The sequence below is a fragment of the Otolemur garnettii genome, unplaced genomic scaffold (genome assembly GCF_000181295.1).
Source record: "Otolemur garnettii isolate 467f Iridium unplaced genomic scaffold, OtoGar3 scaffold00024, whole genome shotgun sequence".
NCBI lineage: Eukaryota > Metazoa > Chordata > Mammalia > Primates > Galagidae > Otolemur > Otolemur garnettii.
In genome coordinates this window covers 6737620-6750454 of record NW_003852419.1, presented here as the reverse complement: position 1 = coordinate 6750454, position 12835 = coordinate 6737620, and the positions used below count along the sequence as shown (strand labels likewise).

The following is a 12835-nucleotide window of genomic DNA, read 5'->3' as shown; positions in this document are numbered from 1 at the left end:
ACTGCATCTAACCTTTAATATACTCCCTTCTTGCCAGTGCTCATTGTGTTAGTAGCGATCCCGTCCCTTCACCTCAGAACCTCAGGACCAATTCTGAGTCTTTCCTAACCCACCAAGTTCCCCAGAAATGAAAGAAATGCAAGGATGAGTGCACTCCACAGCTTTCCTAAGTTTAGTGCTATCAATATAACAGACACTCAAAAAAGAGGTAAGCTAAAAAGTTTAACTGTAATTCCTCAACCTAGCCCCTTTTCCATCTCAAAAGTTACTAACTTTATTTAATACATTGCTCTCCCCAAAACCATTCCAACAGCCTGATGGCCTTCTTTTCACCAGTCTTTCCCTCATTTCAATCCATCCTCCACATGGTTACGTTTCCTTCCTAAAACTAATGTCACTCCCCAGCTTAACCTATGATGTCTCACCGTTACTCAAAAGATAAAAGTTCACACTTATTTGACATCCACATCCTTCTATGATCAGATCCAAATCACCTCGCCAACCTCATGTCACCACTTGCTACCACTTATCTTGATGAGCTTTTGTGTTAGCCAACACAGGCTGTTTTTTGGCCTGGAAAGCTATGACTACCTCCTCCCCTCATCTCTACCCCCCAATCCAAGTAATTTCTACTCTTACCAATGTCTTCTTTGTGCTCCCACTGAAATAACATTGATCATATTGTATCATAATTATTTACCATGTTTAAATATTCTATTAAAGGTAACTCATTAAGCTGGAACCTGCCTTACTCAACAGACCCTGGCAGACTGCTGACAGGGGGCACATGTTCAGAGCCTGTTGAACAAGCCTACAAAGCCAAAAGAATAAATCTTTGAGTTTTTATTACTTTGGGAGGCCATAAAATAATTTCAGCAATGCAGTGCTTGCTCAAAACATTTTTGAAACTCTTCTTTTGCCACTTGGAATTGCCTTCTGAACTTGTTTACTCTCTGGAGAAGAAAACCAGACCACTTATTTTACATTCATACATTTTCAACCAAAAATAATAAAACCAAATTTGAGCATTGCCATCCTCTACCCACCCCGCTTCATCATATGGATTTGTTCCAAACTTAATGGCCCTTTAAAACAAGGAAATCCTCCCTCAAAGGATGAAAACTTGCCATCACTGACATTGAGCCAAAGGCTCTCAAAACAATTTCAAATGGAAATGCAAAAATGTTTGCCAATGGTAGCACCACTGGAATAAGCAGTGTATCTCAAAAGTCTCCCATTTGATGGTGAAGACTTAAGTTTGTATGTTTAGGCACAGGTTTGGTTTTTCAACGTATATTTTATCTCTCCTTGTTGAATATTTGTTGAGTGAAATGAATAAAGGGACAAGTGTGTGTCTCAATTTCTCCAAATTGTAAAAAGGGGTTAAATATTCCCGTTGACTCCATGAATGCTCCATACTCCATTGAAAACTAAGCTTAATAACTGGTGAACCAATTTCCAAAGATTAAGCTTCTGCTTTAATAACTTCATTAGAATATTCTTAAGGCAGAAACATCATGCCCAGAAACTGCACTATGCTTTCCCGAGGGAAGGGTTCCATCATTTAAAAGACTGATGACATGAACATGACAAAGGGGCAGACCCTATTTTGCTTAACATGTATTAAGCACCTGCTGGGTGCTCTGTCCCATTCCAAGTGACGGAGGACAACGGAGAGAAAAGGACACAGCCCCAGCACTCAAGCATTCACAATCATTCCAGACATCTTGCCAAAGCACTGAATATATTCGTAACCTTCCATTCCCAGTGAAGCAGTTTACACGAATGACTCTATCCTCTCCAACTGATCCAGGGGTAGATAAGTCTCTTTAACCTCATGTCATCCCTGTGGGGCAGGGAGAAAAGGCTGATATTCTCCATCACTGTGCTAAAAAAAACTGGGGAAGCAGCCAGGTGAGGGGTGGTTCACACCTTATCCTTCCCCTCCCGGCCAGCACTAGCGGCAAGAAGTCAGGATTTCTGACATTAGAGTCCCAAGCTCGCTACTTCAGTGACAGGAAGAATTAAACTCCAGCACCTTCCTGCAGAAATGCACACGGACCCAGACACCGCCCAGCCCCATCTCCTGGGAGCTGCAGGTGGAGGCACCGTAATGGTGGATAGGCGGCGGAGGGCAAAGGAGGGGCGAGCTCAAGTGCCCCTCCACAGAATCCCTCCGTCCGGGCAAGTAGCTGCCAAGGCAACCCGAAGCCGCTGGGCCGGGGACCCCCTGCTCCCCGCCCACGATGGGTACCTTCGAATACTCCTGAGCCAGCTTCTGGTACTTCCCCTGCAACTCTGCCGAGGCCATGGCCTCCCCCGCCCCGTTCAGGCCAGGCTGCCCAGGCCGTTCAGCCCGCCCCCCGCCCCCAACCCCACACACGCTCCGGGGTAGGGCTCAGCCACTGTCCGCTTGCTGGGCCACCGCCGCCGAGACTCCTCCTCCACTTCCGGGTTCGCGGGGCGGGAGGAAGGCGGAGTGGGGCCGGAGGCGGAGCGACCACTGGGGGCGGGGAGGCGTCTGACGTCACCGCCCCACCCTCCCGCGCCCGAGTACGTGCGCGCGCAGCCTGGCCGGCGTGCCTGGGCTCTGGTTCTGCGATCAGGGACGCCATCTTGGCGCATGGTCCAAGATGGTGACCTGCAACCGAGAAGGGGGGATTCAAGAGGGAAAGAGAATAGAGAATGCTGAGGGCCTACAGAATGGGCGGGGGACCGAGGAGACGGCTGGTGGTTGCGAAGGACAGAGGACCGGAAGAAGAAACATTCGAAGCGCATCAAGAATTCTAGCCACCTCCCCACCCCGGGTCCGGAGTTCCCATAGCAACCGCCTGGCGTTTAAGGGTTACATCTTTCAGAACGAGCTTGAAGAGGAAGATCTCAGTATTCTGCCATCTCCTTATCCTGGTGTGGTGACACAGGACATGCCCTACACTGTAAACTCTCGGACCTCACCCAGATTTATAATGCTGTTGCTCCCTGTTCCTAACCATACAAACCGTTATTGTCTTCTGTATTTTTGACTTTGAGATTTCTTTGTGTCGATTCTTTACCCACTTCATCCGCCCATCCCTACCCTCTGCGCACACCACATCAGAGTCTCTTTCAGTGGATTGAATAAAAGACCGTTAGGAAATTTCAGGTGATGATTTCTGCCATGCATGCAGATGGAATGGACGTTAACCACAGACCAAAAAACTAGAGAATTGAAGTAAAAATTAGTTTGCCTGAGATAGTTTGTGCCGGTTTTGCTCGAATTAAAAGGCTGCCTCCATTCGTTCATTTAAATATTTTTTAGATAACTATCATAGGCATTGCATTATTGCAGCATTGAAATATTCATTGAAAGGCATGGATGAATATAGAGCATATGTTTACCGTAAATTACAATGTGTCAGTTAAAGTGAATGACCTAGATCTGTATACATCTGCATATTATCTGTATGCAGAGGGTATATCAACATGGCAAAACAACATGTTAAATGTAAAAGGCAAATTATGGTGTACTGTAGTACAGAAAGATACATTTTAAAAATAGGAAGTAACATTTGTATTGTTTATAGGAATGCTTACTAAAAATACAGAAACAAGAACTGAAATAATACACATCAAATTCTGGATAATAATTGCCTCTAGTCGGAAAAAAGGGAAAGGTGAATGGAACTGGAGAGAGCAAAGGAACATTATTTTTATTTCTTTAATTGTTTAAAGTAAATATGACAGGATGTTAACATTATCTAGGTAATAGGTACAGGGATGTTATATTGGCCCTTTAGAATGCTTGAAATTTTCCATGATTTTAAAAAATTATTAGTACCATCTTGGTTTCTTATTTGGTTATTACGTAGCAAGCCAGGAATTGTATGGTGAAGGGCTGAGTCTATTCATTTTCAGCTGTTGTGGTGTGTAAGAGGATTACATACTTTTAAAAATGTTATTTATATTTTTTCTCTTTTTTTTTTTTTTTTTTTTTGAGACAGTCTCACTGTGTCGCCCTTGGTAGAGAGCTGTGGAGTTGCATCTCACAGAAACCTCAAACTCTTGGGTTTAAGCAATTCTCTTGCCTCAGCCTCTCAAGTAGCTGGGACTACAGGTGCCCGCCACAATGCCTAGCTATTTTTTGTTGCAGTTGTCATTGTTGTTTAGCTGGCCCAAGCTGGGTTTGAACCCATCAGCCTCAGTGTATGTGGCTGGTGCCATAATCACTGTACTACAGGTGCCAAGCCTATATTTTTCAATTTGCTGATAGTCAAATCCTACTATTCAGAAAACTTTCCGAACAATAATTTTTAAGATGGTGAAATAACGATTATTAAATAGCTATTTAATTATTATTATTAAATAATTAACTATTAAATAATTTTCTATGGCACCACCAAGTGGCAGAAATAAATATGGTAAGTATATTTCCATGGTTTGTAAAATACTGGAATTTTCATTTATTAAAAAATAATCACCATTCCAGAAGTAACACTCCAAAGAATGAATGTGTAACTTCAGACAAAGAGCCTATGTGAGTTTATTTTACTGAATTTAGAAAGGTATTTTGCACTGTCTAATCCAGTTTTGTCAGATGAATTGTTATAAAAATCCCAGTTAATAAATTTGAATACATTAAAATTAAGAATCTCTTTCTCAAAAAACATTACTAAGTTAGTGAAAAGCAAGCCACAGAATGGAGGAAGATATTTGCAACATATACAGGATTCAGCAAAAGTAACATTCTTTTGTGCTTGAGTGTGGTATTGTTATGTTACAGAATTACATGCTTGTGATTTTATAATAAAATATTGGTATACATTAACAGTTTATAAAAGGGCATTATTTGTGCATGTAAGTCTACAATATGAAAGTATCACACTCAAGCACAAAAGGGCATTATTTCTGCAGGACCCAGTATATTCAACAGAAGGAGGTCCCTTGTCCAAATACCTATATAAAGGTATTTATAAAAATTGGAACCTTTTAAATACCTTTAAGAGGTATCCAAACCTCTTAAAAATTAATAAGAAAAAAGGCAACCAAATAAAGAGTCAAGAGATTTCAAGAGGCGTTTAGCAATGGAAGACAGAAATAGACCAACAAATATGCAGAAGTGTGTTCAGTTCCATTTGTAATCAGGAGGAAGTGAAATTAAAACCACAGTGAGATGCCACTGCATACCCACACAAATGGCTAAAATTAAAAAGACTGACGAGTGTTAGGACATGGAACAAGAGAAACACACATAAAATGCTGGTGGGAATGTAAATGAAGTCATTTACAAAAAGAATTTGGTGTTATCTATGCACTTACTAAATACTCATGATCTAAGAATTCTACTCTTATATATCTAGTAAAAATGTATGCATGGCTTGGCGCCTATAGCTCAGTGAGTAGGGTACCAGCCACATACAACAGGGCTGGTGGGTGGTGGGTTTGAACCCAGCCCAGGCCTGCTAAATGACAGTGACAACTCCAACCAAAACAAAGTCAGGTGTTGTGGTGGGCACCTTTAGTCCCAGCTCTTTGGGAGGCTGAGGCAAGAGAATCACCGAAGTCCAAGAGTATGAGGTGGCTGTGAGCTGTGACGCCACGTCACTCTACTAAGGGCAACATAGTGAGACTCTGTCTCAAAAAAAAGAAAAATGTATGCATGTGTTTGCCAAGAATATTCATAGCAGCATTATCCACAATAGCCAAAAAATTCCAAATGTCTGCCAACAGAATGGACAGGTAGATGAGTGTACATTCATACTATGAAATACTAAACAGCAATGAAAAAGACAACTACAGGTACAGTAGGGTTTTTTTTTTTTTTTTGAAAAATCTTAAAAAAAATTTCAGAGCAAAAGAAGCTAGATCTAAATACATACACACGTAGGTCACTATGAAAGTTTTGACACACACTGGAATAATGGTCCGTTATTCCACTTCCAAGAAACAAGTCAACAGCATCCTTTGTGGTTCACCAGTGCAAGTCTCAACTTGCTTGCCTTATTGGTGCTGCTGCTAGGGTTTCATTTGTTTCCATCCACAGGGATTTTATGTTTCTTGGTTTTTATGTATCACAAAACCTTCGTAATGACCCGTGTGTGTATGTAGTACATCTTCATTTATTTAGTGATCAAAAAATGGCAGAACCCAAAGATTCAAAGATGCATGCTTGGATAATAAGGGAAGTGATAACCATGAAAGTTTAGAGTGTGATTACATTAGGGGAGGGAGAAAATGGTAACTACCAGGAGGGGGCATGAGATGGGCTTAGAAATGTTCTATTGGCTCGGTGCCTGTGGCTCAAGTGGCTAAGTGCAGCCAGCCATAAACACCTAAGGTGGCGGGTTCGAATCCAGCCCAGGCCCACCAAACAACAATGACGGCTGCAACCAAAAAATAGCTGGGTGTTGTGGCAGGCGCCTGGGGTCCCAGCTACTTGGGAGGCTGAGGCAGGAGACTCGGTTGAGCCCAGGAGTTGGAGGTTGCTGTGAGCTGTGAAGCCACGGCACTCTACCCAGGGGAATAGCTTGAGGCTCTGTCTCAAAAAAAAGAAATGTTCTATTTATTGCCTGTGTGATGGTGACACAGGTGTTGACTGCAGGATGATTCTTTGTGATGTACATTTTTGTTTTGTGTAGTTTTTTGTATCAGTGTTACATTTCACAATAACAAACTTTTTTCTAAATCTTGATTGTCTCATGTTTGCCAACAATAGTTCTCAATCTATTAACCCAGTATACTTATGGGGAATGGTGAAAATGAAACTTGCTTGGAATTATCATAAATATGTAAGTGCTGGGATAATCTTTAAAACATTTGAAAATATACTGTTTGTTTTTTGTTTTTTTCAGTTGCAGGTGTCAGAAACTAAATTCCAGTTATCTTTGATTCAAAGAGGAAATTTGGTGGAAGGATATGTGGACATCTCACAGAACAACAGGAAGTTGTGCAGGACCTCAGGCACAACTTGGAGCAGAGATCTGAGTGTTTCTGCGGCTACCGCACCGTCCTTGCCTCCTCCTGTAGACCTGTTTCCACTTACGTGGGGTAGCAAGCATAGTTGCAGATCCTATGCCTCCCATCTCATAGTTTTACCTCCTTTGCCTCCAGAGAGGAACGAAGTCGTTTACTTAGTTTTAGTTTGAAAAAATCCCAAGGATTTTTCTGATTGGCTCCTCTTGGGTCAGGTGTCCTATCCAGTCAGCTCTGGAATGAGATCTTAGTTACACAGGACAAGCAGGTCAGTGAGGAAAATCCATAGGGCTGGCGATGACCAAGCCAAAGGAGACTAGATCAATCATTCCCCAAATGACAACTTCTGTGGAAGATGCCAGCAGGATAAGCAAAGGGCTAGTGAGAGCTGGAAAGCAGCATTGGGACCTGATTGTGGACTCAAGGTCTGCGACTCTACCCTGTGAGGGCAAACACCTAGAAGCTATCTCAGGAGGTGAGCAGGAGGATACAAAACTCAGAACGAATGAGCGTTATGTGAAAAGAAGGATTGTTGTAAACCAAAAGAAAACTCTTTTCACGAAAGAGACCAGGATATCATTCATTGATGAGTTGGGCTTTTCCCTTCCAGTGGGATGGAGACTTTTCAGCAAGACTAGATCGTCATAGGGAACAGAAAGGCTCTGTTTTCTCTGCACACCTAAGCATAGTATAAAGCCATCGCGGTCACACAGCATGAGCAAGAAGAAAGCTTTGTTTGTGTTGTTCTTACACCACACTAAACAATAGCTCTGGCATAGAACAGAACTTGGTGGCTTCATTATGCATCATGGAGGGATAATGACAGAGAACAGAGCTTACCATACAGGAAACCTCCCAAGGTAAAGTTGGACCCTGGGGCAAAAAAGGGGACTAAGACTGGAACCATCCACGTCCTGCCTGAAAAGTGACCTCATCTTTATGTGGAGAATGTTAGACACACAAAGATTGGATACTTTTGAGCCGTGTGGGCCGGGGGTGGGTAGGTGGAGAACTGTAATGGGTTACATACCTACTGGGTTATTTAGAACGGCTGAGACTAAAGTGACATACTAAGTGAACTTTGGGAACCCATGCTTTTTGAGGGTCTCAAGTCTTTGTTAAAATTGAAGAGTATCTCCTGATATGAGAACTATTTTAAATGCAATGCCATTCCCTAAATCACTTACCAAATCTAATAGTGAGTGACTCATAGGTGAATACATTGCACATTTAATCTCTCACATCTCTAAAAACTAATGGAGGCAAAAACTGGATTTTACCGACTTACAGCAGGTTTAGGATGCAGTGTTTATAGTCAATCCCCAGTATTCACGAACTCTGTATCTGTGAATCCGCCAACTCACTACAATTTATTTTCAACCCCCAAACCAATACTCACAGCACCTTTGTGGTCATCTATAGATATGCACAGAACAGTGAAGGGTTTGAGTCACCCAGAGTCCACATTTCTCAGTTAGGTCAAAGAAGGTGAAGCTTGCCATTTTGTTTCAGTTCTCATACTGTAAACACCTGACCTTTTGGCTGGTCTATTTAATGCCACATTGTTTGCATTTTTGTTGGTGATTTTACTGTTTAAAATGGTGCACAGGGCTCAGCGCCTATAGCTCAACCGGCTAAGGCGCCAGCCACGTACACCTAAGGTGGCAGGTTCGAATCCCCAGCCCGGACCCGCCAAACAACAATGACGGCTGCAACCAAAAAAAAATAGCCCGGCGTTGTGGCGGGCGCCTGTGGTCCCAGCTACTTGGGAGGCGGAGGCAGGAGACTCGCTAGAGCCCAGGAGTTGGAGGTTGCTGTGAGCTGTAATGCCACGGTACTCTACCCAGGGGGACAGCTTGAGTCTCTGTCTCAAAAAATAAAAAAAAATAAAATAAATAAATAAAATGGTGCACAGGTATAGTGGTGAAGAATTATCTAGGGCTTCCAAGCACAAGAAGGCTGTGATATGCCTTCTGGAGAAAGTAAAGATGTATGATAAGCTTTATTCAGATGTTGAGTATGGTGCCGTTGACCATCAGTTCAATGTTAATGAGTTAACAATAAATGTTAAATAAGATGTCTTTAAAAAGAAACATACGTTGGCTGGACGTTTGTAGCTCAAACGGCTAGGGTGCCAGCCACATACACCAGAGCTGGCAGGTTCGAATCCAGTCCCAGCCCACCAAACAACAATGACAACTGCAACAAAAAATAGCTGGGCATTGTGGCGGGTGCCTGTAGTCCCAGCTACTTGGGAGACTGAGGCAAGAGAATCACTTAAGCCCAAGAGTTTGAGGTTGCTGTGAGCTGTGACGCCACATTACTCTACCCAGGGTGACTGCTTGAGACTCTGTCTCAAAAAAAAAAAAAGAAAAGAAAAGAAAAGAAATGCGCATTAAGCTATATATCATCAATCAGTTGATAAAAACGTTGTGACCAGAGGCTCACAGGAACCTACCTGTACACATATTTTTCTATTTGCTAATTTAGGGTTTGCTACAATTTATATTATTAGAACCGAGTGATTGTAAGTAGTGAGAATCAACTGTGTTTACAAGGAGAACAATGTCAACCTTTTCTTGGCCATACTGACAAGGAACAGTTATGCCATCAGTAAAGTCACGGGTTTACTGTCTTGGCTGAAGGACATGTTTCCCATGTTTGCACACATCTGAAATTCAAGGGCTTCTCTGAGCTGTTCACAGCTCTCTCCATGCCCTTTAAATCATACATTCTACCTCATAGTAACTTGCTGTATGCTGCAGCTACTACAGTGGCACTGGAAAACCAGCTAGCCGCATTAGCACCTCCCCAGGATAACTAAGCAAAAATTTTCACTGGCCTGGTTTCACAATCCCCATGGCTGGTTACCATCCTTAATTTCTGGGATAATGAACAATGAAGAGTGTTTCTATGGGTGGATATACAGGAAGAATTGAGAAAGGCAAGTGGTGGGCCTTTTATTACAACACACTATCCTTGTCATTATTTTTATTTTTAATCCATGAGATAATGCATATCACCCTATCATGAGATGAAAAGAAAACGGGGAGAGGGTGGACAGGGAAGAAAAGAAATTTCCTTCACCTGATTTTCTGTTGAGACTCTAGCTCCAAAGTTCACGTTTAGTAATAAGAGCTCGGTGAAGCAAAAATCTGAACAAAATCTGATGCTTTGCAACTTTGAGGAGTGCTACTAAAAATAGGAATTCTGCACTTTGAAGTTGTGCAACTCCTTCCTTTCACTGGGCCCCAGTGCTTTCCCAATCTCTGTTATAGCAAGACAGAAAACCAACCGAAAAAGCATGGTGTCCTGATCTACCCCACAGCAGACACAGAAAGACCAAAAGTAGAACCTTGAACCTCTGCCTCTACTGCAGATTGTGATTTCTTTTCTTTCTTTTTTCTTTTCTTTTCTTTTTGAGATAGAGTCTCAAGCTGTCCCCCTGGGTAGAATGCTGTGGTGTCATGGCTCATACCAACCTCCAACTTTTGGGCTCAAGCGATCGTCTTGCCTCAGTTTTTCTGATTTTGGTAGAGATGGGATCTCACTTTTGCTCAGGCTGGTCTTGAACTCATGAGCTAAAGCTATCCATACACCTCAGCCTCCCAGAATGCTAGGCTTACAGGTGTGAGCCACCAGGCCTGGCAGTGTGTTTTCTGTAAGTTAGGTTAAATACCACCCTGTGGGAAACCCTTTACTCTTTAGCTTAAAAAGTCAGAGGGAATGAGTCCTAGATTAGGGGTGAGGTGCTAAAGCACTTCTTGGTCTTCGTCTGCACCTGTATACCCATGTGCAGCAGATACCATAATCTGAGAGTACAGTGTCGGAGAGCAGGTGGGATGACGATTAGTAGGGTTGAATATACTTTTGTGTCCTTATTTGTGTCCTCACCAATAAGATTGCCCGGGGTTGATCTTTCTCTACTACAAATGCCTTTATTTTTTTCCTTGCCAGTATCACATAAACAGTTGGAGAAAGGGCACACATCTCTGAATTCTAAGTAGCCCTTTTGGGGATCAGGCTAGTAATGCCTTACTCCACAGCTCTAGAAAGAATACTTTCTTTTTGAGACAGAGTCTCACTACATCACCCTTGGTAGAGTGCCATCATGTCACAGCTCACAGCAACCTCAAACTCTTGGGCTTAAGTGATTCTCTTGCCTCAGCCTCCCAAGTAGCTGGGACTACAGGCACCTGCCACAATGCCCGGCTATTTTGTTGTTGTTGATGTTGTTGTTGTTGTTGTCGTTGTTGTTTGGCAGGCCTGGGACACGTTCAAACCCTTGAGCCCCAGTGTATGTGGTCAGTGCTGCTAAGCTATAGGCACTGAGCCTAGAAATAGTACTGTTATCTGACAGACCAAAATAGACACTTCTATTTTAACTAATATGGACTATAAGACCCCTAAGATTTACGAAAAAAAGTTACCTGTGGGTTGAGGGTTCAGAGCCCACTTTGGATATCCAATTTCTAAATTCCTCCAGCTAGGCTCTGTAACAATGGGAGCCGTCAACTCTGATTTACAACCAGACCACTACAACTTGGATGGGACAGAGGACCAGCCTCACAAACATTCTTTTCTGATAAGCAATTGCAAACCCTAAACCAGGTTCAACCAGCTTATAGAGGCTGCACACAAACTCTTTGTGTCCTATAGATCATCTTTTGACATAAAGAGCCAGATTCCACCTCATTTTAATGCTAAACCCCATCCAGAGTGAACATGGGATGTAAGCTACATGTATGTATCTGTGGTGCATGTGTTGGCTGCCTTCATAAATATGTGTGGGTTTTCCCCCAGACCTGCTCAGTACATATGATACCAGCCCCGGGAGGCATTAAACCCAACCTGTCCCTCCCCTCTTCAAAGAGAGAGCACCTTTGGTCTGCCCTGGAGACTCTCTCTTCCCGGCTTGCAAATTGATACTGGCAATGAAGTTCTCCTTTCTACTATTTAGCCAACCTGGTGGACAACAGTACAATCCCGAGGCCTCACCTGAGGCTACCAGTTGACTGAAAAATGGCCTACTGTTCTCCCTGACTCTCCTTCTTTGCCATAGATTGCTAGCTCCATAGATTAAAAATGACTTCCTATTTCCACAGGAAAAGGCTGAATTCTTGGCCCCAGCTTGCTTTTTTTTTTTTTTTTTTTTTGCAGTTTTTACGGGGGCTGGGTTTGAACCTGCCACCATATGGGGCCAGGGCTCTACTCCTTGTGCCATAGGCACCGCCCCCCCACCTTGCTTTCTTACAGTAAGGTCTGACTTTCTTTGTGCACACCTCTCCCTTGCTTTAAATGCCTTCCCCACTTCTCATCACCTCCATAGATCCTTCTCAAACATCACCTCTGCTGTCTCTTTCTCCTAGTCATCCTTTCTGTGATGTCCTTCAGCATTTTAAAAATCTAGACTATTAGGGACACTTATTTCCTTACTCTGACAATTGCCCGTGATACCCTGTTTAGTCATGTGCCCTCAACTAAATGGCAAGACCCTGTTCTCACCCGTCTCTTCCTCTCACTTCCTTCCTCCAGTGCCTCTCTCCTCAAGCTTCCTGTCTTCCCCTTCCCAAGGCTCTTGTTCTGTTCTAGAAGCCCAGCAGTGGTCCTTTTCCATGAACCCTGTAGACTCTTTCGCCTTTCAGAGCAAAGCATTTATGAGGTAATTGATTTTTAATTTTTTGCTAATGTTGACTGCATCTCAAAGATTAACTTCTGTGCTTGTAAAGCCACCCAGTCTCTGTTTCTATACTTTCACTAGCCAAGGACCACCCTCTCCACCAAGGGAAGGAAAGACAATGGTACAGAAAAAAAAAAATCTGACTTGCCACATACATAGTATATGTATGTACACAGCCCTGAATTTCTTTTCTTTTTTTTTTTTTTT

The 12835-nt window shown here is 42.8% G+C and overlaps 1 protein-coding gene and 1 pseudogene across 3 annotated transcripts in view; one reads left to right on the top strand and one right to left on the bottom strand.

Moving 5' to 3' along the window:
• Positions 1–2478, bottom strand: part of PPP1R21 (protein phosphatase 1 regulatory subunit 21) — a 66539-nt gene extending 64061 nt beyond the window's left edge. For 2 of the 3 annotated variants that reach the window (XM_003787903.2, XM_003787904.3), the window contains exon 1: positions 2255–2478. In XM_003787903.2, coding sequence (XP_003787951.1) covers positions 2255–2311 — 57 coding nt within the window. In that variant the 5' untranslated portion in view covers positions 2312–2478. The remainder of the gene's footprint in view (positions 1–2254) is intronic. The other variant, XM_023512119.1, reaches the window with a different exon arrangement.
• Positions 2479–2633: 155 nt separating this feature from the next.
• LOC100959214 overlaps positions 2634–12835 on the top strand; it is a 53795-nt pseudogene continuing 43593 nt past the window's right edge.